At 46.2% G+C, this 25,195-nt stretch overlaps 2 protein-coding genes across 4 annotated transcripts in view; one reads left to right on the plus strand and one right to left on the minus strand.

The window, feature by feature from the left end:
- Positions 1-1,703: 1,703 nt before the first annotated feature.
- Positions 1,704-13,802, plus strand: LOC133132222 (insulin receptor substrate 2-B-like). Of its 3 annotated transcripts, none has more exons than XM_061247522.1 (2): positions 1,704-5,183; positions 10,904-13,802. In XM_061247522.1, exons 1-2 carry the CDS (start codon positions 1,973-1,975, stop codon positions 10,909-10,911), a joined length of 3,219 nt encoding a protein of 1,072 aa, XP_061103506.1. In that variant the 5' UTR covers positions 1,704-1,972; the 3' UTR covers positions 10,912-13,802. The 3 variants fall into 3 exon arrangements, with proteins under 3 accessions (XP_061103506.1, XP_061103507.1, XP_061103505.1); XM_061247523.1 differs by having other exon boundaries at positions 10,907-13,802; XM_061247521.1 differs by lacking the exon at positions 10,904-13,802 and adding an exon at positions 6,040-6,326.
- Positions 13,803-15,230: 1,428 nt separating this feature from the next.
- The window catches only part of LOC133132219 (collagen alpha-5(IV) chain-like), a 43,161-nt gene continuing 33,196 nt past the window's right edge, over positions 15,231-25,195 (minus strand). The window contains exons 33-50 of the mRNA XM_061247517.1: positions 24,988-25,134; positions 24,454-24,552; positions 23,816-23,905; positions 23,292-23,431; positions 22,674-22,800; positions 22,336-22,515; positions 22,198-22,248; positions 21,578-21,763; positions 21,000-21,133; positions 20,520-20,592; positions 19,389-19,460; positions 19,025-19,147; positions 18,526-18,624; positions 18,202-18,393; positions 17,215-17,392; positions 16,883-16,997; positions 16,276-16,448; positions 15,231-15,559 (exon numbers count right to left, since the gene is read on the minus strand). Coding sequence (XP_061103501.1) covers positions 15,478-15,559; positions 16,276-16,448; positions 16,883-16,997; positions 17,215-17,392; positions 18,202-18,393; positions 18,526-18,624; positions 19,025-19,147; positions 19,389-19,460; positions 20,520-20,592; positions 21,000-21,133; positions 21,578-21,763; positions 22,198-22,248; positions 22,336-22,515; positions 22,674-22,800; positions 23,292-23,431; positions 23,816-23,905; positions 24,454-24,552; positions 24,988-25,134 — 2,261 coding nt within the window. The 3' untranslated portion in view covers positions 15,231-15,477. The remainder of the gene's footprint in view (positions 15,560-16,275; positions 16,449-16,882; positions 16,998-17,214; positions 17,393-18,201; positions 18,394-18,525; positions 18,625-19,024; positions 19,148-19,388; positions 19,461-20,519; positions 20,593-20,999; positions 21,134-21,577; positions 21,764-22,197; positions 22,249-22,335; positions 22,516-22,673; positions 22,801-23,291; positions 23,432-23,815; positions 23,906-24,453; positions 24,553-24,987; positions 25,135-25,195) is intronic.

Here is a 25,195-nt window from a genome sequence, read left to right on the forward strand (position 1 = left end):
ATCAACAAAATAAGTCACATCAGAAGCATCCAGCTGTGACAAAGGCTGAAGCCCAGGACACTGGGCACATAACTCACCTATACAGTCATCCTCTCCTTAAACAAACTACAGGACAAAGAACTCATGTTGTTTTCATAGCCATCATTTTTCTGCTGAAAGCCAGATTGAAAGTATTCATAGAGGGGTTTCTCTGGCAAGGGTCGTGAAGTGGGCTCACAACAACTTCTCAAGAGTAAGGTTCGAATTGAGTCTGTCCAGATTGTTATTATATGAGGTATTACAGCTGCTATTTTAAAGAGTGAGGGGGCCTCAGTGGAGCACAGTCACTTACTGATAATGTGTGTGATGGATGGGCTGAGAATAGCAGTGCATGATTTGATGAGAGAGGTTGGGAAAGTGTCAAGCTTGCAGGTGCTGTTTGGGCTTCTCCTAGGAGAAATAGCAGACTGAAATTTAATTCCCTGAAAGTAATCACAGTCCACAAGTGATAGAGGAGTTCAGAGCTAAATTTGAATCTCAGCTTTTCATCAGAAATTTTCAGTTTGAATCACAAGCTGGGGCTTACCTTAACAACTCTGGTCAATATGAAAGTGTTAAAGGGCAACATGAAAAAAAGAATCGTCCTGGTTAAGACAGCCTGCGAATGAAAAGAATAATAATAGTACGATGTGTAGAGATGCGTTCACCACAAGAGGACGTCCTAGTTCATATCTTCCTGGCTTGTATCGTGAAATCCAGTATGTTGTGAAAAGCAGAAAAATGCATTCCCAGATAAATAGGCCTATATTTGGCTGTCATTTTAAATATTACATTTTACTTATGTAATACACTTCTTGTATAGTATTGGTCAGTAAATTATTTTTGCATGGGAAAGGAATGAGGAGATGCAATTGCATTTAAGCTACATGTCAAACGACTGTACAGTAGTAGCATACTATATCACCTTGCAGCCTCTGATCTCCCAGGGCATACTGCCATCCATGTTTTGCCACTCTGGGACTACACAAAACGACATCATGCAAAACAAATTATACACCAGAAAAGACGAGTTAACAAGACTATTAACATTTTAATTTCGCCTAAAATGAAGGCAATACATTTGTCTATCCACTGGAAAGCTATACAATGTTAAAAGATAAATGATGATACCTAGTTGAATATCTAATAGATAGCACACAACGTCCACAATTGGCGAAATATTTTTAAATGCTTTTCAAAAAATCCATTGGGTGTTTCACAGAGACAGTCGGCGACGTTACTCGTGTTCTGCTAGGTTTCTACATGTAGTTAATCTTTGTTTACATTAGGAATGCACTTTGCTTGCCCGATGATACGGGTTACTACGCACAACAGGGATAGACCATCTAGAAAACAGGGAGTGGGTACCATCAATGTCAATCAAAGATTGTTGACTATTGATCAGTGACAGGCTTGCAACGCCTACTAAACAGTCGCTTACTATTGGACAAAAAAGTGTCATAGAGTGTCTTCACTCCCTTTTATAAAACTACTAAACTCCACGAAATGCGATAGTTCGTCTTGCCGTAGTTGGCCAATTATCCACAATGATTGGTCTAAGGTGTTGTCAGTCATCGTGGATATACCACTTCATCCAATTGAAAGGAAGAGATTTCGTATTTCCCCTCCTACTCAGTGCAGACGTGGGTCACGTGTTGTTTTCGCTGGTCCGTAGAGATGTGTACTGTGAGAGGCAGATAGGCAGCAAGCTTGCGAGATTGTTAATAGAAACGGGTAAATGCGGTATGCTACCTACGTGGCATTTGTTTCGTGGAGCCAGTGCTGGGGATTGCCTGCAAAATACGTGAACAGTATTTCTAGCGGTGGACGGAGAAGCTGTTTGAAAGAAAAATATCGTGCTGAGCTGCAGATTTCAAGCCAAGAATGGGGTGTGCATCGATAACGGTCGTTAAGGTATAGTGACCTTTAGCAAGCTGACTAATTGCTATATCTCATGGAAAATTTTCTAAATTATCAAGAAAGCAGTGGCGGCATGTTAATGCTGGAGACACAGCAGCGTGGTATTGGGACAAAAACAACTACAGTTACGGTGAGCGACACCTCAGCCGGGGAACCCCCATCGCCTTTAATTAATATCGGCGGCGCTCGCTTCCACCACCAGCACTCACCGCACTCCCCCGTCCATCATCCAGCACTGCAACCGAGGGATCAGCATCATCACCGCCAGCCCCACCATTTACCGGAGGATAATTTACAGGAAGGTGCTGTCAGAAAGCGGTCTTCCTCTTCGATAAATCTGTGTCAGGAAGACGCCGCTGCCGCAGGGCATTCACTTGCAGCAGACTCAGCGTTTGCCGCTGCTGTTTGCACGGATGGGGTGGAGGCTGATATCTGGAAGTGCGGGTATCTGAGGAAGCAGAAGCACGGTCACAAGAGGTTTTTCGTGTTGAGGGGCCAGAGTCATGCAGGGCCCAGCCGTTTGGAGTATTATGACAGTGAGAAGAAATTTCGCAATACCCTGCGCTCTACCGCCGGTGCTGCAAGCGCTGCTGTCCCTCCGAAGAGGGTGATTTATATGTACCAGTGTTTCACAGTTAATAAGAGGGCTGACGCTAAACACAAGTACCTCATTGCCCTTTACACTAAGGATGAATACTTTGCCATGGTTGCTGAGAATGAGCAGGAGCAGACAGACTGGTACCTGGCCTTGAGTGACCTGATGAATGAAGGTAAGAAGCGCCCAGTCGACCCAGACGAACTGGATGATGGTTATGGCGTCCTCACTCCCAGCGCTGGTTTTAAGGAGGTGTGGCAGGTGAACGTGAAGCCCAAAGGGTTGGGGCAGACAAAGAACCTGACCGGAGTCTATCGCCTGTGTCTGTCTGCGAAGAGCATGCACCTGGTGAAGCTAAACTCGGAGATGCCGTGTGTGAACCTGCAGCTGATGAACATCCGCCGTTGCGGCCACTCGGAGAGCTTCTTCTTTATTGAGGTGGGGCGCTCATCCTCCACGGGTCCTGGTGAGATCTGGATGCAGGTGGAGGATTCGGTGGTGGCGCAGAACATGCATGAGACCATCCTAGAAACCATGAAGGCGCTGAAGGCCTTCGCTGAATTCCGGCCGCGCAGCAAGAGCCAGTCTTCAGGCTCCAATCCCATGGCCTTCATAACCACCCGCCGTCACCTGGGCAACCTTCCGCCGAGCCAGACGGGACTGCAGCGGCGCTCGCGCACAGAGACTGTGGTAGGGACCCCACCTACCAGCAAGAGCGGCACGGGAAGCAGCGCCTACCGCTTCCGCACCTCCAGCGAGGGCGAGGGCACCATGAACCGCCCGTTCCGCTCGGCCACCGGCAGCCTGGTGCACATGGGCTCGGCCCGGGCCAGCCTGGGCCGGCAGGAAGGTGGTAGTGGGACTGGAGGGCGGTACCCCCGGGCTCAGCCTGGCCCCTCCTACCACATGCGCTCTGCCTCTCTCCCCGTCTCCCACTTTCCCTCCACTAGCAGCCCCGTCAGCGTCTCCAGCAGCAGTGGCCACGGCTCGGCCTCTGACACACTCACGCGGCCCTCCAGCTCCTCTGTCTGCGGCTCGCCCAGCGACGGCGGCTTCAACTCCTCTGACGAGTACGGCTCCAGCCCCTGCGACTTCCGCTACTTCCGCGTCCGCAGCAACACTCCCGAATCCCTGGGCAACACCCCTCCCATACAGGAGGAGCACTGCCTCAGCGACTACATGGCCATGGACCGCTACTGCAGCCCGCACCCCGACGAGAGGGCCAATGAGGAGAGGCCCTCGTACTGCCAGACAGTTCCCTCCAGGCCAGCAGGTGGCAGCAGCCTCACTGCAGTGCAGCAGAAGATGACCCAGACTGCTCGGTTGGACGAGGCAAGCTCTGCCCACTCATCCTCCCAGAGACCAGACTGTGGGTCATACTCTGATGCGTACTGCCAGGCAGAGCTCCCTGCCCTCCCCCAGAACTCCCGCAATCCTTCTAAGGACGATGGCTACATGCCCATGATGCCCGGGGTAGTGCCTTCACGTGAAGCGGACTACATGCCCATGCTGGCATCCTCCTCCCCCGCTCAGCCCAGCGGGCCCCTCCAAGCAGACCCGCAGGGCTACATGATGATGCTGCCCCCTGGACGAGCCTCTCCCGCATGGAGCGCCCCCCTGGAGGGACGCAGGACGCAGCCCGAAAACGACGAGTACATGGACATGTCGCGTGGCGGGCCGTCGGAGCGCTGCCAGGCCCAGTGTCCCCCTGACAGCCCCGGCTCCCCCAGTGTGTACTTCTCCCTACCTCGCTCCTACAAGGCCCCTGTGCGCCAGCGCTTACCCGGGACCCCCCCGGCCCTGGTCCCATCCCCATCCCCACCCCCACCACCTATCCCGCAGGACGTGCCCGTCCAGCGCCCCACACGCCTCTCCCTGGGTGGTCAGGGGGGCCAAGCAGCTCCTGACCCCCTGCCGGAGCCCCCCTCCAGCCCCGGCGAATACATTAACATCGAGTTTCGAGCCCGGGCCCCAAATCTGCCTCGCGGCCCTCCTGCAGAGGCTGCTCCCCATTCACCCTGCCGCCATCGCCACTCACCCCTACGGGAGGACTACCTGAGCCTGGACACCAAGGCTCACTGCCCCCGTCTGTCACTCGTAGCCCCCTGGAACCCCCCGAGCTACACTCGCCCCACCATGTCCACCCAGGCCAGGGTGGAGAGCTGTGAGGAGATAGGCTGTGGTCCGGCGGCCGGGTCAGAAAGCTCCAGGCCACCCCCCCGGGCTGAGCCCAAGCTGGTGTGCGCCCCACCCCCGGGCAGGCGAAGACACAGCTCTGAGACCTTCTCCTCGGTGGGTGGAGCTGGCAGCAGCACCAGCCCCCCGGCCTTGGCTCTAAACCCCACCCCCTCGACCACGCCCGGTGCCCCGAGCCCCCGCCTGGCGGACAGCGCGAGGTGGCACAGCTCCGCCTCCTTTGACAGCGTCTGGCTGCGTATGGAGGGTGCGGCCTCGTCCCCTGACCCCGACACTGCCTGCGTCCCCACGGGAATGGCATGCCGAAACGGACTCAACTACATCGCCCTGGACCTGCGGGACACCCCCACTCCGGACCCCCCTTCACCCTCAGTGCTCGCCCCACCGGAGAATGGGCTGTACGCCAGCATTGACTTCTCCAGATCTGATCACCTGACCACAGCGACCTCCAAAGGTTTGTTATTTTTCTGCCTTCCATTGTGCTGCAAGCCTGATCAGAGTGACCAGGAGGTGTCCGGTGACCTCTGACCCCAGCTCCCCACTTACTGAGTCCTAGAGCAGTGTACTGAGATTTAACCCTTTATGGTGTGAGGTCACTAATATGTGATTAGAATGTTCTTAACTGAGCATTCTAATCACAAATTTTATTTGGATGCGGTCAATGGGAAATTCTAATGCTGATGTAACAATCACTACTAATTGGAATTGCTTAGAATTCAGAAAATAAAAAAAAATATATATTTCCAAAGACTCACTCTTCAAAGGGTTAAATATGAATAGGGTTATGAAGGTAGAAGCACTCGCACTTTACAGATCTGATTATATGTATTTCGCTTTGTTGAAGTTTTGACTCTTTCCCGTGGGTGGGAATGTTTTGTAAAGTGTTATATTTGTGCACCTTGCTTTGAGTGATTTATGCACCCTGCAATCACACTGTTGAAGGGTTATAACCCAGAACTCCTCACTAGATAATCATAGTTTCATCTCTCCCTCCCTGTTTATCATGTGCCTTATTACTTGCTGAAGCTGGAATTGAATGCAGTTTTCTGGTTGAAAGTTGAAAGTACATGTCATCCAAGGGTAATTGTGCGGTTGCACAAACCATTTAACTCAGAAACCCTGAGGAAAATGAGTTATGATGGTTGCTTGGTATTTCCCCAAAAGCACTTTACTCTTTTTGCATTGTTCATTGAGTCACCCTATCTATCTCTGGAGGGTTAATGACTGGTGTACACCTGAAATTTGGGTATTACTGTCTTTTCTGTAGGAAGTCAAATTAAAACCCTTGATCGGCTGTTTTTCTTCTGCAGTACTCCTGTGGCCTCAGTGTGTTTAAAGGAGGGTGGGTGTTGCAGTGAACATCCTTTGTCTTTAATAGTGGAATCTCAAGATGATCATCATGAATGGATGTTTGCATTTTTTATATTGCGAGACTAATCAAGTTGGGAGTAACCTTCTCACTGTGGTTCAGGGGATGCTTGATGGATGATTGATGGGCAATTTCACTGCAGAATGCTGTCTCTTAAACCCAGTTTGAGAATGCAGTATGCGTGCGTGAGTTCGATTTGCCTGTGTCCATGTGCACTCTGTATGTGTGTGCCTATGTGCGGGAGTGCATGCCTGGACGCGTCTGCACACGTGTGTATGTGCTCGCGCTGTGTGTGCGCCTATGTTTTTTTTGGTGGTCACAATGGTGATGTCTTGTCAGTGATTATATGGCTGTTATTATTTATGGGTGTTAGTCTAGTTTTATGGTTCTTTAAACACCTGCATGTCTGTTCCATCACTGCTGTGATTGTGAGTCTTCCCTGTTCTGGGTGTGCAGGAGGTCAGTCACTGTTGTGTGTCTCTAATCACCCGGGTCAAAGAGGGTTACAGTCATGATGTCTTTTTGTAGGCCAACCTGGCAGTTCCTTCTGTCATGGGTTCCCTCTATAGATTTCCCATGTTTTTTTTCTTCTTCCATTTCTGTTGAATATCAGGTCTGTGTTTAGGTACACTTAATATAATTTAACCTCAAATTACATCTGTTAATATCTCAACTGTGTATTTCTATGCTGTTATGTGTTTTAAAAAAGTAAGTTGCTAACAAATTGCTACGTTGAAAGTACAACAACAGTCATATTTTGCCAGCCACCTCTCAAGTTTCATGCCAGCCTGCCTGCAGGCAACATCAGTATCAATATAGCAACTTGTTAGCAACATGCTTTTCTAAAGCACATAACTGCTTTGAAATTAACAATTGCGATATTAATGGATGTGTCTTTTCTAGTAGAACAAAATATGAAACTCTCTAAAGCGTACGTTAACCACAGACCTTATATTTAGCAGAAATTGAAATCCCTATGGGGGAAAAAAAGTTTGGGAAATCTGGCAAGGCAACCTATGGCTCAAAAATGCTAACCCCCTTCCATGTTTTAGGACTACAAACTGTAGCACTCAATTTCAGTTGTATTTCAACATCTGTTCAATTTTTGCTTTCCTCCAGAGAAAAGTACCTGCTGATAACATCAGATTTGCTGAAATGCAACTTTTAAATAAATCGAGATAAGTAAGACTAGTAACTAGTAAAGTACTAGTAACTAGTAAAGTACCTCATCAAAATGAGCAATTAATAATCGCACAACCATGTCAAATTGTAGTACAACCTGAAGAAAGGAACAGTTTAGCTATACAGTAAGTGCAAGATTGACATTGTTAACCAGCATACACTGAATCCAACTAAATGTGGAAGTTGAGCCGGATGTTTTCCACATCTGTGTGTTCACAAAATCCAAGACTTTTGGTAGGCTTTCAGTTTTCTTGCGTTTTTCCAGTTTGATGGTCACCTCTGCTTTTTCATTAATTTGTCACCATTTTTTGTTGCTGTGCTACGTAGGCTCATGTCTTGTGTGCAGTAAAAGATGTGTTTTCACACAGTTCCCACCACACAAGTATTAACAGCATTAGCAATTTCATTCCAGCTGGGTGGTCAGATGCTGCCTGCCTGGATCACTTGCTCATTCTCTGATGCCATATGGACACCATTAATATTACTTAATTCTGCTAAATGGAAGATGCTTTTGTCAACTCACTTTTAAACAGAAGGATGTACAGGTATATTAACACCCTCCACAATATTTGTGTCTAGGAGCAGCTTGTGATGGGCAGAATTTGTACAGGCACTTTGTTCTGGGTGGGTGTAATAGTTAGGGCCGTTTATTATGGTTGGGGTAGAATAGTTGGGGCAGTCTATTCTGGGTGGGGGTGGTAGTTGGGGAAGTTTGTTCTGGGGAGATGGAATAGTTGTGGGAAGTTTGTGCTGATTGCACGGATTCCTCTATATTCATTGCTTTACTCTTCCAGCATCTCTGCAGTGCACTGGCAGCCACAGGCAAACAGCGTCACGGTACTCTGATTTTCCATCTTTATCAAATTCATTAAAGCTCGTAGGGTCAGGTCCCAGCTGTACTCTGCATGGGAGGCCAGTGGACAGATAAAAATCATACTGCAGTTTTTACTCTTTAGTTTAATTTAGAGAATGTGAGAGCGAAGGTTTCAGAGTCACAGTCAGGGAGCAAACAACCAGTTCTGGCTTTAGCTTTAGCTTGAGGCTTCATGAACCAACACCAGTGTTGGTCTTGTTTTTTGGAGTTGGGGTTGTGAGCATCCAGTAGCCTTCTCCTTCAGAAAGTAAAACGAAGAAGTTCATATGGGTACCCCCCAATAAATCAGACACATATTGACAGTTTTACAATACTGTTCATGCTTTGGAAACTAGGAATAAAAAGCCATGTTGATTTCTCTTCAAACATACCCCCCCACCCCAACCCCCTTTTAAGACGGCCTTTATACACAGGCAACCAAATAACATCACCCCAACATTGCAGCATTTCTTCCCCCCAAAATGAATTCCCAAATGTGTGCTATATTTGAGTTAGCAGACAGTGGAGCAGAGAGCTGTGGCCAATCGAATGCTTTACGGAGACACTCACAGAGGCATGTATCTGTGATTATTTCTTCATTATTAACCGATCATGTGCATTTGTTTGGCATGTTCTCTGGCATTGCATCGCTAACAGTGCACATGCGGGAAGAATAAGGACAATCAAAGCATGCCACAGCTGCATCACCACCACTGGCCAACACGCAGAATTTCACTTCTGTTAAACGACAGTTGAAACTAGCCTCGTCTAAGTTCAGACAAATCAATCGGCCGGTCAAAGTTCAGTCTCTGTAGCACTCAACAGAGACTCCTGAGTGGAATCCAGCGCACACAGAGCAGTGCTAGATCATCCAGTGGAGCACGCTATGTCCTGGCCAAAAGGCTTAAAAACACCACTCTTGTTGTTAAGCAGCATTATGTGGTGTATTACTGTAAGTCCATTCTTAAAGACGTTCCATGAAGTTGTTTGAATCCGGCCATGGCCGCTACGTGTGAAAAGAGACCGATGATTAGGAGTGTTCCTAGTTTGATGTGCCTCAAGTTGTAGCCTTGGTGTATGAGAAGCACATTACTGTTTATTAGTTATTATTCATTATTATGTCACATAGAAAGGGGATTGTGGTTTGACCATTAGCTTACCACGGGAGCCCCATGGTAATCCCAGTGGCTGGACACTGTACTGTACGCATTACCCTGCTGGTAAAACGTGTGGCCAACAGCTTCACCTTTCCTGTCTTGGCCTTTAACCTTTGACCCCTGACCTCTGAACCAGCCTCACTTCAGCCTTGCGTCCATCATCTGAAGATACCAGACACTGCTTTTAGCCTGGGGCTCCAAATAGCTCATGCAAGAAATGGAAATATGCTTGAACCTTGGTCCTTACCACAGAGTACGACTCTTGGTGAGGGCATTTTAAAGGGTGCTGAATCGCTGGGAAAAAGTGAAGAGTGCATTCGAACAACTAATAAAATACCATTGCCAACTATTGTTGTCCTTTGACTTCAGTATCTCCTTTAAGACCAAGCAGTGTAAATATGAAAGACTTTGCATGGCCTCATAGCATGAAACCACAGACACTGTTGTAGTTCACCTCTATTTGCATGACTACATCCAGGTATAGTTATTCTGCTGGTTGTTACTGAGTAACACCTGGCAACCAGTGAAACATAATACAAACTCTTTACTCAGCATGGCGTGGCTCCTGTCCTACACACACGGCTCATGGTCTGTCCAATTTGCACGAGACACAACATCGGAGTTAGAACTTCAATACAGGTCTGCAGCATTCAGGCTTTCAGGTTCTTTATTGGGTTCCACACGCATTTCAACCCTAATTTGGCACACCTGAATTTTACTATTTGGCAGCTCTATGAGATCTCTAGCTTTTGGTGTACTTTGTTAGGGATGGAGTGAAAACCTACAGGACAGTTGAAGTACAGGAACAGGGCTGGGCTGTCCTGGAGTAGGCTGTACCCTGCTGGTTTTAACCCCTCTGCACCACCAGGTGGCACTGTTGCCAGTTAGACATTGCCCTGCGGGTATTTTGTAATATGAGGGACTGGGGACTACTCCTGACTTCACTGCACAGTAGCTTTTGTGTGTGATCTAGCAATATCTTCTCTAGTCCGTTTTCTCCTGAATCGACTGACCACATTGCATTGGTGGGAGGGGCTGAGAATTGAGATTATTTCTCATCATGTTGTGAAATAAAGATAAAAATATGGGTGTAAGAAGCTGTTGAAAATGTGAGTTGTCTCTCTAAAGAAATTCTGTTCTGACTTCACGGATCGGTGTTTCTGCACTTCTGTGCATCACTCCGGAACCCCACAATGCACTGATGTTACTGGAAGCAGGACGTGAGAGATGGGACTTGTGTAACCGCATTGCCAGCCCATGTTTGTACCTCCCTGGGCAGGCACAGCATTACACAGGCACAGGCCTCATCCCTGCTTTGTAACAATCAGGGATCATGGAAACTCCTAATTTTATTGTATTTCAGAGATAGTGGTGAAATCAGGAAAATCATTATTGTAATTCAGATTTACATACTGTCCTTTCGGCAGTAGTGCTCATGTTGGTGCCCTTCTGCATTGTAGCCAGCTGTAAAATAGGTTTCCCTGTATGGGGGGGCTCTGCTACTGTAGTGATTTGGACCACAGAGCTGCAGAGCTGGCCTTGATAAACATTGTGGCTGTTTTTCGGATTAACAATGTCTCTCTCCCTCTCTTTCTCTCTCTCTCTGGCTTCAGCAGACTGAAGGAGTTTCCTGGGAAGTGGTTTCTGTACCGCTGGGGGGCGATTCCCTCTCCACCCTCCTGGCTTGCATCTTGTTACCCTGAACAAGGGGTCTTGACGAAGAGTGTGGGCTGGGAGTCAGGTGACCCCATGCTAATTTCCTGCTCTAAGATTATTACACTCCATACCTCTTCACCTGGACAAAAAAAAGAAAATAATCCGCCAAAATTGAACCTCATAACTGACTCCTCTCTCAGATATAATCGGCCCTAGGTACGAACTGACCTTACCTGTATTGCAGCTCTCGGGGCTTTGGTAGGGGGTAGTAGTCTCTTATACTTCAGTGACAATGTTCATCACATATCAGACTGCATTACTGTGGGCTTCTGCTGGGAAGGTTCTGGTGGGTGTGAAGTTTTTAGTTAGATTAAACTAATTTGCTGAGGGGCAGAGACTCACATTCAGTGTTCTTTAAAATAGGTATTGAGTGAAAATGTTGAAGGGCGGTAGCACTCCTGAGAGCAGCCAGCGTTTGGGACTGTTACTGTTTGAACGTCTTCGCACAAGTGTTTGCTTTTTCATGTAAAGCCACTGTTTTTCTGGCAGAGAGGGGTGTCCCTCAAGTTCACACCGCCCCTCTCTTCAGAAGGTGAGGAGTCTCCCAGTGGTCTGAGGAGCACAGCGCTGATTTAATCCCTATAATTCGCATGGGCCAATAACCCCAGGACATCCTGTAATGTGATTTCTATGCATTGTGTGGGTAATTGCAGCATAGCATTCATACAGGATATAATAATCCCTGCGTTTCCACCCTCTTTCTGGCATTCCTGGTTTTTGGACAAAACATGCCCATTCATTTCTAGTGCAGATTCATATAGGCCAATACCAAGTAGTCTTACCAAATGTGGCTACCCTTGCAAACAATCTCATGTATTTGCGATATTTTTATCTTCTGAGTGCTTTGATTATTTTTTCTTCTATAAATAAGCGGTCTCCTTGCTGGGGTGGTTGAGTGTATGGAATTAAAAAACACAGAATCTCTCCAGCAGGGTCTCTACAACATTTCCCGATGAGGAGAAAAACCTTTAGTATACGAACTGCATTTACAGGGATGTCAGTTCATATGACAAGTATAATCTAAGGACTTGAATAAGCAACTGAAAAACAGTTGGTAATTTGGTAATTCAAACTGGATTGAAATTACAAGAGTAATATGTAATAATTACAGTTACAGGACGTCCTGGGGTAAAATAGGGCCTTAGTGTGTTAATTGACTTTCACATAGAAGAGTGCCGTTGGATTCCTCCACCTCGACTTCAACAATGCTAGTAGATGCCACAGTACGTACAGTTCTAGACACACCTGGTGGCCCAACACATCTTTGGTTTTTCCATTTTTTAGTTTCCATTTATTGTGTACTTTGTGTTATTTTGTACGATGCTTTGAAGCGGTACTTAAATGATGAATTTATTGTACATTTTTACAGTCAGTCTCCTATATGAAGTTCTTTGTCAGGATAACGTTGTTCCTCTCCGGCTGTAGCTTCAACAGCCAGCTTGAAAAAGCTCATTTCCTGCATCATTCAGCCGCAGCTGCATGCTACATCTGTGTCTGCAGCCGCCACACGCAACCAGGTCCACTGTCACCACCTGTCAAATAAAACACATGTTTACTGATAACTGCTGCTGAAAACCAAACTGGTTTTTATGTGTTTCATGCAAACTGTGCCATTCTGTTGTTTCCCTCCTGTCTGTGGGAGGACTGTCTTCTGTCAAGTGTGTCTGTCAGTCTTTCTGTGGTGAGCCTGCTGAAGTGGCACTCCCTCATGGGGGAGACGTCTATGGTACTTCCTGTTCAGCCACCGGCCTGCATGCTACTATACCCAACTCTACCTTTTTTATGGAGTTGTTTGGTTTATTTTTTCTTTCTTTTTACCTGATAAGGAAATGTTTTGTCCAAGTATTGGGGATCCCTGTACGTCTATAGTGATGGTACCCGTAAAAACAGTCATCGGTACAGAAAGGAAATCGTTTTTCTTTTTTCTCTCCACTGTGAATCCTTGTCTTTCTACCACCTGGTCTGTGTATTGTTTTTCTGTAACAAAGGGCTGTGGTCTAGTGTCATCAGATCACTGCCTCATTTGTTCAGTCAATGTATTGTATATCTAACAGAATGTGACTAGGATACCTGTTTTATATCTATTTTGTTAACATTCTACCTTTAAAGAAAGTGTTATGATTTAAAATTACAACAGTGATAAAAGTAATGGTAAATAAAAGTTTATAACAACCTCATAATATAGCTCCAGATGCTCACTGGTACTGCATAAATATTATGCAACTTCTATTTTTGATGTAGTTTACAGAGGAGAGATATTCTCAGTCGTTAGGCATTGTGTTGGATTGTTGGACCTTAACAAAAGAAAATAGTTAAAAAAGGCACTGGGTCAGTTTTCTTTGTGAATGAGAAAAAGGGAGGGTTTACTTTCAGAAAGCGTGGTTTTGCAGTTTTGTACATTTCCCTGCACTGTTTTCTAACTCTTACCATGCGCCAGCTGGCCTGAAGTGTACATGAGGATGAGTGCTTTTCCAGTGGTGTCTGATTGGAGGGAGGAATGCTTGGGAAATGGAAATGTGGAAACGTGCTCTGTATGTCTGAAGAAAAACAAAAATAATATTAATGATAATAATCGTTATTTGAAATGTACTTGGCTGTGTCTTCCACTGTAAATAACTCTCGCTGTTTTTCTTGTCAATTGCGGCATGTGCCTCTCTATATTTTTCCCCAGAGAGATGGTAGACTCCAGCCAAGGAATACTGAGCATTGTACATAGGGTTTATATTTATGATTTTTATTTTTATTTTTTTTGCTTTCAATAGAGCTTATTGCAATAAATTGTGTTATGTATCTGAAGATTTGTATGTCCTGTACTCTTTCAATCTGTCTGGTTTATTGTGACCTTTAACTCTCTTAATGATATGCCCCCACCCCCCTGCACACACAGCAGTATGTAACCTCAGGTGAGTGTGTGAATGGTACAGGTATGTAAACTCAGGTGTGTGTAAATGGTACAGGTGTGTAACCTCAGGAGTGTGTGTAAATTGTACAGGTATGTAAGCTCAGGTGTGTGTGTGAATGGTGCAGGTATGTAAGATCAGGTGTGTGTGAGACTGGTACAAGTATGTAAGCTCAGGTGTGTGTGTGAATGGTACAGGTATGTGAGCTTGGGATAGCGTGTGTGTGAATGGTACAGGTGTGTATGTACAGGTAGAGCCGTAGTCACACATTTTGTCATGCTCACATGCAGTAATATTTTTATTTTCCATTAGTGTGATGAAATATTGAGTGGACAGTGTTCTACCCCTCCATGCACCCCTTCCACAAGGTATATGAAAGTATGTCTGCAACACCAGACCTTTTTCAACTTTTATTTTTATTTCCACCTTTAAAGTTAACAACTGGATAATAAACATGGAGAAAACTGATTTTCTTAAACAAAAATTTTAAACAGATTTAAAAAATGAATACACATAGGATCCCTAGATCACTTTCTTTCACAAAGGGTTTCAACTGCCAACAAAAATGCTTTTCAGCGATTGTTCTTGCTCTCCATGTTTATACTATGTACAGAGATAGATAGGAACGGCAAGACAATGGGAGACAAACATACACTTTATAATGTGTATGGGTTTATATTATTACTAATGGTCACTTTTCCATTTAAAATGATCTAAACCCCTTAAAAGCACATTAGTAAAATAGATTTTTTAAAATTATTATTATTAAAACCTGGATCAGATCCTTACTGTGGCATTTTGTTGACAAAAGGCAATCTGAAACCTTTTTGTACAACAAAAAAGGCAAGAAATCCTAAATTTATGACAAAGTTTCATCCAATTTCTTGATAAAATACTGTTTCATTTGTAAACCCTTACTTTGTACAATGTGTATCTGTGTGTGTGCATACGTATATGTTAGAGAATTCTAAGTAAGTAAATATGTTCCAAAAATTAAAACAGGAAAATGTGTTTTATGTTCTGCACTATAAAAACCGTTTTACACAATATACAGATTTCATTACTTACAAAACAGAAAATAAATGCTTGTATCTGAGAGCACAGCAGTGTTGACGCCATTAAAAAGCAAAGATTGAAATTAAAAGTAAAAGAATAATGAAAAAGCAGTCACACTAGTCATTTCAGTGCATGTCCTCTCTGTGATGTCACAAATCAAAGTGCCATTTCGGTATCATGGAGACCTCTCCTTTCAACAGCACACTTTTCAAATGTGTACAAACATGAAAATAAAAAGAATAAAATAAACATTGATCAGAACCCCCCCCCTCCCCCCCAGAAATAGAACAGGAAAATGCACCTTTATCAGACATCAACGGCACCTTTTTGAGGTAATACATTTCATAAAATGATTCTGTTCGTTTTCAGCTTTGCCCTGTTTCTTGCCGTGTTGTACAGTAGCACCATTGCTTTGGATCCGGACGTCACCGTAGCAACGCCGGAACTGCGCCTGTCTTCCTAATATCGGTCCGCGCGGCTGTTTGCGTTGGTCCCCAGAGGATGGCGCTGTGCCGTTACGTCCTCTTCATACACACCACGCAGCGGCTGACGCGTGTACGCAGGTTGCCTTCCTTTAGGGTCTCCGAGGGGGGCTTCCTACAGGGGACAAGGGAGGAGAGGAAAGGAAATTGAGGGGAAAGGAGAAAGGGAGAGGAGAGGGGCAGACAAAGGAGGGAAGACGAAGAAAGGTGTTAGGACTTGGCACAGGAAGACGAGAAATCACCCCAAAATGTACCTTACAGGTACAGTATAAATGTACATTTATGTAAGTGTAAATAATATTCTTAAAAGCACCAAACCCTGTCAGGGCCAATTTTAACATACACTAAGACCAAAATCCTTTTTAAATATGGCAGAAAGTTATCTCCAAAATAAACAAGAGATCTAAACACTAAGAGCATCCAGTCTCTTCCGCAGGTTATTAAACACGTGAACAACACAATGTACTTAGATGACACATCACACATCTCATTCTGGATATAGTTCCAATCAGATCAGGGATTGTTCCACATCTCCAACTTAACCTGTGTTGTCTTAAGGGTCAAAAATGACCATTACTGCTACTATGTTTAAAAGCAGAGAAAACCCCTTTTTTTCCAACTTGAAATTTGAATGTGATGAGTGACAGATTGTTCCACATTATATTGCTTCAATCCAATATTGTGGTCATAATTAACACCATGCTAACATCATCATGCTAACAGTCAGCAGCTTAGGTTTCGTGTGAGAATGAAACAGATTTATCATTAAACCGATGGTATTTCATCAGATATGACGGTGATAATAAGCAGTGGAGTCACATGCTCTCCTACCTGAACATGTCATTAATGTCCACAGTGGCAAGCCAGAAGCTGTAGGAGTTGCCGTAGTAATTGCAGGTGCCACGCCCGTGACACTCAATGAAGGGGGCGGAGCGGAACTCCTCCAGACAGGATCCGGGGGATGCCAGGGCCTGACCTGACCCCTCTGCCCCTGCGCTCGTGTGCTGAGGGTGCACAGAGAGACGACGCTCACCATTACATTACCTTACATTACATTTAGCTGAGGCTTTCATCCAAAGCGACATACAATGAGTGAATACCGAAGGTCATCAGAGCAACTGCCGTACAGTTCACTACAGTTGTCTACAGCCATGAATATCAAGTGTAGTTAAAAGTTAAAAATACAAATACAATATTAAATACCAAATACAACAAGAGGGCTAAAAGATTGAGACAGGTGAACTCATGTACAATGTGAAGAGATGGGTCTGCGTGAGCAAATGGGCAGCGACTGAACAGTTCTTATAGGAATGGGGACGGTTGGTTGCCATGGTAGCACGAGATAAGGAAGACAGCGATCAGCTGCCAGGCCATGACAACAGCAGAGCAGCAGTGTAACGGAGCAGTGTAACTGTGTGCGTGAGGAAGCCAGCCGTACCATCATGAATGAGTAGCCGATCCACAGCGGCTCCCAGCTCCGTGGGCAGGAAGGAAGCTGGACGGTTTGGCTGTGCACAGCGATCACCATGGCTGGGGCCTCACACACCGCACACCTGCACAGAGGGAAGACACACGCACACACAGGGAAGCACACATGCACAGGACAAGCACCAGTTAGAGAACAGTTAGGGCGACAATTATTCTTTCCCTTGAGATTTCTGTATTTAGCAATGAAGTGGTTCACAAATATCTCATCTTCTTCTATTCCTTAGACTGCCATCAACAACCTATTGGTCTTCTGTACTCTGCTGCCCCCTGCTCCTCTCCTACCTGCTGATGAATGGTTTGATGGTGTCGCCGGTGATGGGAGCCATGTTCATTGGCATGGGCTGGGGTGTGGACAGCCAGTAGGAGTAGTCATTGCGCGAGGCGAAGTTGCAGACGTTGTTGATGTTGCAAAACATGAAGGGCATGGTGCTGAACCTGCGCAGACAGCTGCCAGCCGTGCCTGGTGGGGGTAAGGGGGGGTGGGATGGCATTTACACAGAGAATCAACCGGGGACAGAGCTAGCCTGGGGCAGAACTAGCCTCAATCAACCAAGGGCAGAGCTCGCCTGGAGCAGAGCTAGCTCGAATCAACCAAGGGCAGAGCTCGCCTGGAGCAGAGCTAGCTCGAATCAACCAAGGGCAGAGCTCGCCTGGAGCAGAGCTAGCTCGAATCAACCAGGGGCAGAGCTAGCCTGGGGCAGAACTAGCCCGAATCAACCAGGGGCAGAGCTAGCCTGACTTTTAAAGATACTGTACAATTAATTTCCAATTTAAAAAGTATATTTTTGTTTTTTTAAGGCAAGCGATACACAATGTGACTTGTCAAGATTCATTAAATAATGTTTCTCATGACTTACGCCTAAGTTAGTGTCTATTTTTGGGTACTGTGGGGGGTAAATGGTAAATGGTTGGCATTTATATAGCGTCTTTATCCAAAGCGCTGTACAATTGATGCTTCTCATTCACCCATTCATACACGCATGCGTACAACGCCGATTGGCTGCAAAGGCACCAATCAGCTCGTCGGGAGCATTTGGCGGTTAGGTGTCTTGCTCAGGGACACTTCAACACACCCAGGGTGGGATCGAACCGGCAACCCTCCAAATGCCAGACGACTGCTCTTACCACCCGAGCCAATGTCACCCCATAGACCCACTAAGGGGTCCCCATAGTTGCTCATATGGATGCACCACACCCACGGCACTCCCACTAATTCTGCTTCTGCAACAGGGGAAACCCATTTTCTTAGGGTACCAAAGTCAGACTTACCCAAATCCTGCCCATGGGCTCTCTCGTTACCCTGCACGTACAGCAGCGAGTAGCCGTCGTATATCAGACTGGTGCCATCGGGGCAGAAAGGAACTTCCGAAGACTGACTGTGGCGGGTAACCAGGAAGCCGCTAGCCCCGGGCTGGCCAGGGGGGCCCTGGACACCTGCAGGCCCTGGGAGCCCAGAGGACCCTGAGAGAGAGAGAGAGAGGTTACAGCACACTGGTCCTGTTGGCAAGCTGTGCTGGTAATGTTTTTGGTGGAAAGCTGGTGTGTGTGTGTGTGTGTGTGTGTATGTTGTGGAGGTGGTGTAAATGACATCACCTGGCAGTCCAGAAGGCCCTGTATCTCCTTTGCGTCCAGAGGGGCCATTGAATCCTGGAGGGCCATCTGGACCTGAGTCACCAGGGCCTCCTGGGGACCCTGAACCAGGAATCAAAACCATCTTATGAGGACAAAACCAACTTAACCCCTAAGTTGTCTTAAGGGTCAAAAATGACCTGCCAGTATGTTTAACAGCAGAGAAAACTTGAAATTTGAATGTGATGGCTTACAGGTTGTTTCTTCATGCAAAATAGATTTGGGGCTTCAAATTCAATTAAGCTGCTTATTTTAAGGGTTTAGTGAAGGCAGGTCATGGGGAGTATACAGAATGTTAAGACTGCACATGGGTTAAGAGGACAAAACCGACAGAAATCCACCTTCAGGATGGAAATCCACCTTCAGAACAGAAATGCACCTTCAGAACAGAAATGCACCTTTAGAACAGAAATGCACCTTCAGAACAGAACCAGCACACTCCTCTAATACTGCCTCCACTAACCCGATAGCCCGTTTAATCCTGGGGGTCCGGGAAGGCCTCTTGCGCCTGTGAGTCCAGCTGGCCCGACAGGACCACGTTCCCCTTTGATGACAAAGGGGGCTGGGCCAGGGTCACCGGGTAGCCCTGTGAGGGGGAGGAGAGGGGGTTAGGTACAGGAAGATGTGCTGCAGATGGTATTCTGTACATGGAAATAGCTTAAACAGCAAGGCTATCTTCAACATGATCACAAACATAAATGAGATGCTGTCCCCAACAGATGCAATTATCATTTAGAAATTATCACATAGAAACCAGAAAATGCATCTTCAACAAAATAGTTCTTCATCTTCATCGCAATGAATTGGGATCTGTAGAAGGGACTAACCTTGAGGACCAGGATCTCCAGGCTCTCCGCTTGTGCCAAGTGCTCCCGGGGTACCAGGTTGTCCCTTTGTACCTGTGACACAGAGCCACAAGAGCAGGTCAGAGTACCGTTCTCTACCAGGCCTGGACTGTGGTCTCTCAACAGAGAATATTAACCATAAACACATAGTGAGCACTTTATTAGGTATTTATTAGACTTTTATTTTTTAGACTTCTACTGCTGTAGCCTATCCAGTTAAGAGTTACGATGTGTTGTATGTTCAGAGATGCTCTTCTGCATACCACTGTTGTAATGTGTGGTTATTAGCGTTACTGTCACCTTCCTGTCAGCTTTGACCAGTCTGGCCATTCTCCTCTGATGTCTCTCATTAACAAGGCATTTCTGTCTGGAGAAGTACTGCTCACTGTATTTAAATTTTTTTAAATTGCAAATTCTAGACACTGTGTGAAAATCCCAGGAGATCAGCAGTTTCTGAGATACTCAAACCACCCTGTCTGCCACCAACAATCATTCCACAGTTAAAGTCACTTAGATAAAAACATTTTCCCCATTCTGATGGTTGATGTGAACATTAACTGAAGCTCCTGACCCGTAGCTACATGATTATATGCATTGCACTGCTGCCACACAATTGGCTGATTAGATAATCATATGAATAAGTAGGTGTAAAAAAGTAAAAATATTCCTACTAAAGTGCTTGGTGAGTGTACATACACAGCAACACATAACACAACAAATTCATATAGACACATCATATATCATACAATTTATTGAGATGGTCAAACTTAAAATAATTGGTCCTATGCATACACCTATACTATACATATCTTATACATAACTTCAGTGCTTTTAAAAGAGCATTTCCTTGTTTTGCACTAGCTACAACGTACAAAGACGCCAGTATTCTGTACTCACTGAAATATCGAAGGGTACCATGTTGCGTATGATTATACACAAACATTTGTTTCATGTTTGCCAGTGTTCTAGAATTCCATTGCAAGAAATATCAGTAGTGATTGGTACTATACATGAGCATTAGAATGTTCAGGTAAGAACATCTGATCACATCTGTGATCTAACACCGTAAAGGGTTAAGGTCTTCTCCAAGCCCTGAGTGATGCAGTGACTAACCTGGGAATCCCGGGACGCCAGGGAGACCCGAATCGCCCTTCAGGCCAGAAGGTCCAGGAATGCCAGGTGTGCCCTGTTCACAACGAAGGGACAAGGTCAGATGTCAGAATTATCGATGGCAGGACGTGGTTTCAATAACAAAAACAACAAAAACATGGTACCAGCATCCTTGCATTAAGCTTGTTCCAGCAATAATGGGGGTTGACATGCAAAAAAGAATCCACTGTAAACAGTGTTTATAAAATGGATGAAGGTCCGTTAGCACGCTGTGACTCTATCCCAACAGAAACATTGATAGTATTGTATAACTTCTATCAACGAGCCATGCAGGTATTTACTATGAAGATAAGAAGGATTTTTGATTGGTTTGTTTGAGACAGGGGCAATATAAAGGCAGCTGTTCTTATTCCAGGGAGGTGTATGGAGCCCCGGTCTGTAATTGTCCCCTCTGAAAAACCCCACAAAAAAAGGTCTTCTTACCGAAAACCCAGGTGCTCCTCTGTCTCCTTTAGCTCCTGAGTAGCCAGGAGTACCGGGTGGTCCAATTGCCCCCTTATCCCCTCTGTACCCTCCAGGACCTGGGGGCCCATGGGGTCCAACAGGGCCAGGGCCACCTGTGGTTATATACCAGGTACACATGAGAAATGGCAGCAGCACTACAGCATTTCGAAAAACATTACCCCCAACTCAGCCAAGTCACACATCAGCCCAACCATGAATTCACCAACTCCAGCAAAACTATTAGGCATTACTAGATTTCTGTAAATCTATGTCATGACCTAGCAAATGGGAAAAATGTCTTAATGGGAAAATGGACTCCTGCTGCTGTTCACACATGACATCAACACAGGAAATTGCTGGAACATTCGGAGGTTAAGCTTCATGTGTGAAAGGGGCTTTTCTCTCTCAACAAAACATTGTCCAATCAGGGGGCTTTGAACGAGTAAAGATGAGTAAAGCAGGAAACAGGTTGTAGGTTAAATTGACAGGTTACAATACATCTCTGACAGGGATGCTGCCCATGTGATGTAGTGATCTAGCACATTCTGAGTACATACCAGGTTTTCCTGGGAGGCCTGGGCCTCCTGGGTTGCCTTTAGGTCCTACGTGGGTCACACCAGGGGGCCCTTCAGCGCCAACGCCACCTGGTGCCCCAGGCTGGCCTGGGTGTCCTGCGTCTCCCTTTGTCCCAGGATAGCCGGGTGATCCAGGAAGCCCACCAGGCCCAAGATCTCCCTTCGGACCTGAGAAGGAACAGAGTCACTCAGCAAGCTTCTCCACCTCTGTTTACGTTGAATTTGTGCTGGGTGATATGGCCTATAATTGTTATTACAGTATATATTTTAATTTGTTTGATAATGACAGTTATATATACTCAATATATACACAAAATGGCGTTGCAGACTAGCGGCATGTAAATATAAAAAAATCTGAAAGTCGCACACTTGTTCGCACACATAAAGTTTGTCTTTGACCAATGTTTCGACTGGATGCCTTCATCAGGATTTCAATGTAAGACAAGTCAAATGAAGGCCAACGAAATCAGAGTGTTCACTGATGGCTTAAAAATAAAATTCTGTATCTTAAAAGACAGTCAATCAACATTGTCCTGAACAGAGCTAACAGGGATGCAGGAGGAAAGCAGGTTGTTAAAGGTAAAGAGGTGTAGAAAACTTACCTGGGTGTCCTGGCGGGCCAGGGGGTCCAGGGGAGCCACCGCCAGGTATACCTACAGAAACACAAGGAAGGTTGAATATGGTCCAGGTGTATTTGATTTAGGCAACCTCTGACCCCATCCAAAGCCTGTCTGTCTCACCTGCATCTCCCTTGAGCCCTGCAGGCCCTGGGATGCCATCTCGACCAGGTTCGCCCTTCTCTCCTGGTCCTCCAGGTCCTCCGGGGCGACCTGGCTCTCCTGGCCGACCAGGGCCTCCATCCAGACCTGGGCCACCTGGACCTCCATCAAGTCCCTTCGCACCCGGTGTTCCAGGTCCCCCTGAAACCAAAACACAGCCACAGAAATAATGTAAAGGATGAGAAGTCACTGCTGATTTATTGAAATGCTTTGGCTCCTCTTGACTCAACTCCAATCAGTCGTAATCCTTATGGTTGCCACAGCTTTTGGGCAAAATGGCTGAGGGACAGATACTGTACCTTGGAGTCCGGGAAAACCAGGGTCACCCTTGACTCCAGGTCCACCAGGCAGTCCGGGCAGACCTGGGCCACCAGCCTCTCCCTTAGGTCCTGAACCGCCAGGGTATCCAGGCTGACCTGCCTCACCCTGGGAGATTTAGAAATAAAACTGCACATTAGAGTATAAATACTCAACAGAGTACACATACAACACCACCATACTATTACAACAATAACTATACCACAAATATACTATTGCAGCAGAGTATACGGTAGCTAGAGTACATCTATTCTATGGCAACAAAGAGTATAACTACACTACAACTACCTGTATATTACTGAAACACAGTATAACTACACTACAACTGTAGAGAAACACAATATAACTACACCACTACAAGACACTACTATTACTGCACTACACCTACACTACTACAACACTAAGCACAAAGACATAATATAATATCGGATTTAATACCAGTAATAGATCATCCCACATCACAACTTGAGCTGAAATAAATATGCAACACTCCATCTGTGTGCCTGTGTAGACACACACTTCCTGAGGCAGTGCCTGTGGACTTGTGTAGACAACAGTGTGTTTTTGCAGAGCTTGTAACGGGGGTTTTGTGTTGGCACCTTGGCACCGGCAGGGCCTGGAGATCCAAAACCAGGAGGGCCAGCGTCACCCTTAGCACCAGGGAACCCGGGGCCACCGGGCTGTCCGGGCAGGCCCGAGGAACCGGGCAATCCTGGCTCACCCTTCCCACCACTACCACCTGAGAAAGAAGATGAGGAAGAGTATGAGGCTGACAGTCTTCATCAACACCACAGGCAGAGCCAGCTGCTGGCATAAACAGTCTACGGGGTTGTTTACTGCCACAATTCTGGGCCACACAATTCAGGTTTTAAATGTTTTTGTTTTTTTAAAGACATTTTAATTGTACAGTAGTCAGTGGCCGCAAATATCTCTTTTGATAATGATGTAATTTTGGAGCAGAGGGAGTAACTGGACTACTGACCAGTCTCTGGACAGAGACGGTTAACAAACAGAAACCTCATCTCGCCAAAGCCCCCAACCAGTCTCCGGTAGAGAAAGAAGCTTCCGGCCTGCATCTCAGTTCCACAGCATGTAGCCTAGCCTAAAGTGGTATCAAACTTACCTGGGTATCCTGGGTCACCGGGGTTGCCTTTCGGTCCAGGACCTCCAGGGGAACCTGGCAGACCTGGATTTCCAGGATCTCCTTTGTGGCCTGAGCATGGAGAAGGATGGAAATTTGTTCATCACCTGAACATAGGGCAGCCTGTAGTGTAGCTGCTAAGGTACATGACTGGGACCCGCGAGGTCGGTGGTTCGATCCCCGGTGTAGCCACAAGCCGTTGGGCCCTTGAGCAAGGCCCTTAACCCTGCATCACTCCAGTGGAGGATTGTCTCCTGCTTAGTCTAATCAACTGTAAGTCGCTTTGGATAAAAGCGTCAGCCAAATGACATGTAATGTAATGTAACATTTGACCTATAGTAAACTTACAAAACATGTAATAAATTTTGAAACAACTGGGAGCTGGTTCAGAATAGCTCCATACCCAACATGGTTTGACCGGCTCAAGCTGTGTATGCTGGTATCTGGTCATTTATAACTTGATTTCGTAGCTTAATTGTACACCAGGGATTACATTCAAAAAAGCTGGACGAGCTTTGAGTTTCGACTTTGCCGTTTCTTCCCTTAATTAAATGTGACAGCACTTGTAATAATAGTGAGAGAAATGTGTGTGTGTTTGCATGCGTGTGTGGAGATCGCACCTTGAGGTCCTGGTATACCCGGTGTACCATCGGTCCCTGGATGTCCGCCATCACCTGGGGGACCAATCGCGCCTTTCTGTCCTGGTTGCCCTGACCCACCTTCAGATACACAGAAAAACACCCGTGAGCCTGCTGCCCAATCACACACTCACAACCTGCTGCCCAATCACACACTCACAGCCTGCTGACCAATGACATACTCACAGCCTGCTGACCAATCACATACTCTCTCAGCCTGCTGCCCAATCACACACGCACAGCCTGTTGAGCAATCACACACTCGCAGCCTGCTGCCTAATCACACACTCGCAGCCTGTTGACCAATCACACACTCTCTCAGCCTGCTGATCAATCAGCTCTCAATGGCCTTTACCTGTAAGTTCACTGTCCTTTATCCGGATTTGTCAATTTATTGCAACTGTACAGTCAATGTGCTTCACCTGCACAGTTAAGGTCTTTTACCTGTATTGTTTTTACTTGTATGGCAAATGTTCTTTACCTGTATACACACTGTGCTTGCCCATTTGGACTTACCTGGATGACCTGGATCTCCCTTTGGTCCCTTCACCTCCACAGGGGGTATGGTTGGTCCAGGGGCCCCAGGCTGACCAGGACCACCTCTCTCTCCCTTCAGCCCAGGACCACCAGGTCCTCCAGGCCGGCCAGGAAAGCCGTCGTCACCTGTGTGGCAGAAGTGCTCCTTTAGTCTGTGTGTGATCAGGCACGGGCACACTAATCATGG

This window comes from Conger conger, chromosome 7 (assembly GCF_963514075.1).
Source record: "Conger conger chromosome 7, fConCon1.1, whole genome shotgun sequence".
In the NCBI taxonomy this organism is placed as follows: domain Eukaryota; kingdom Metazoa; phylum Chordata; class Actinopteri; order Anguilliformes; family Congridae; genus Conger; species Conger conger.

What these genes read in the sequence shown, in the direction of transcription:
- LOC133132222 (XM_061247521.1), top strand. Translation starts at nt 1,973, where the DNA reads ATGGAAAATTTTCTAAATTATCAAGAAAGCAGTGGCGGCATGTTAATG. An exon ending in GACCACAGCGACCTCCAAAG is followed by an intron (nt 5,184 to 6,039) that starts GTTTGTTATTTT and finishes TTTCTTCTGCAG; the next exon opens with TACTCCTGTGGCCTCAGTGT.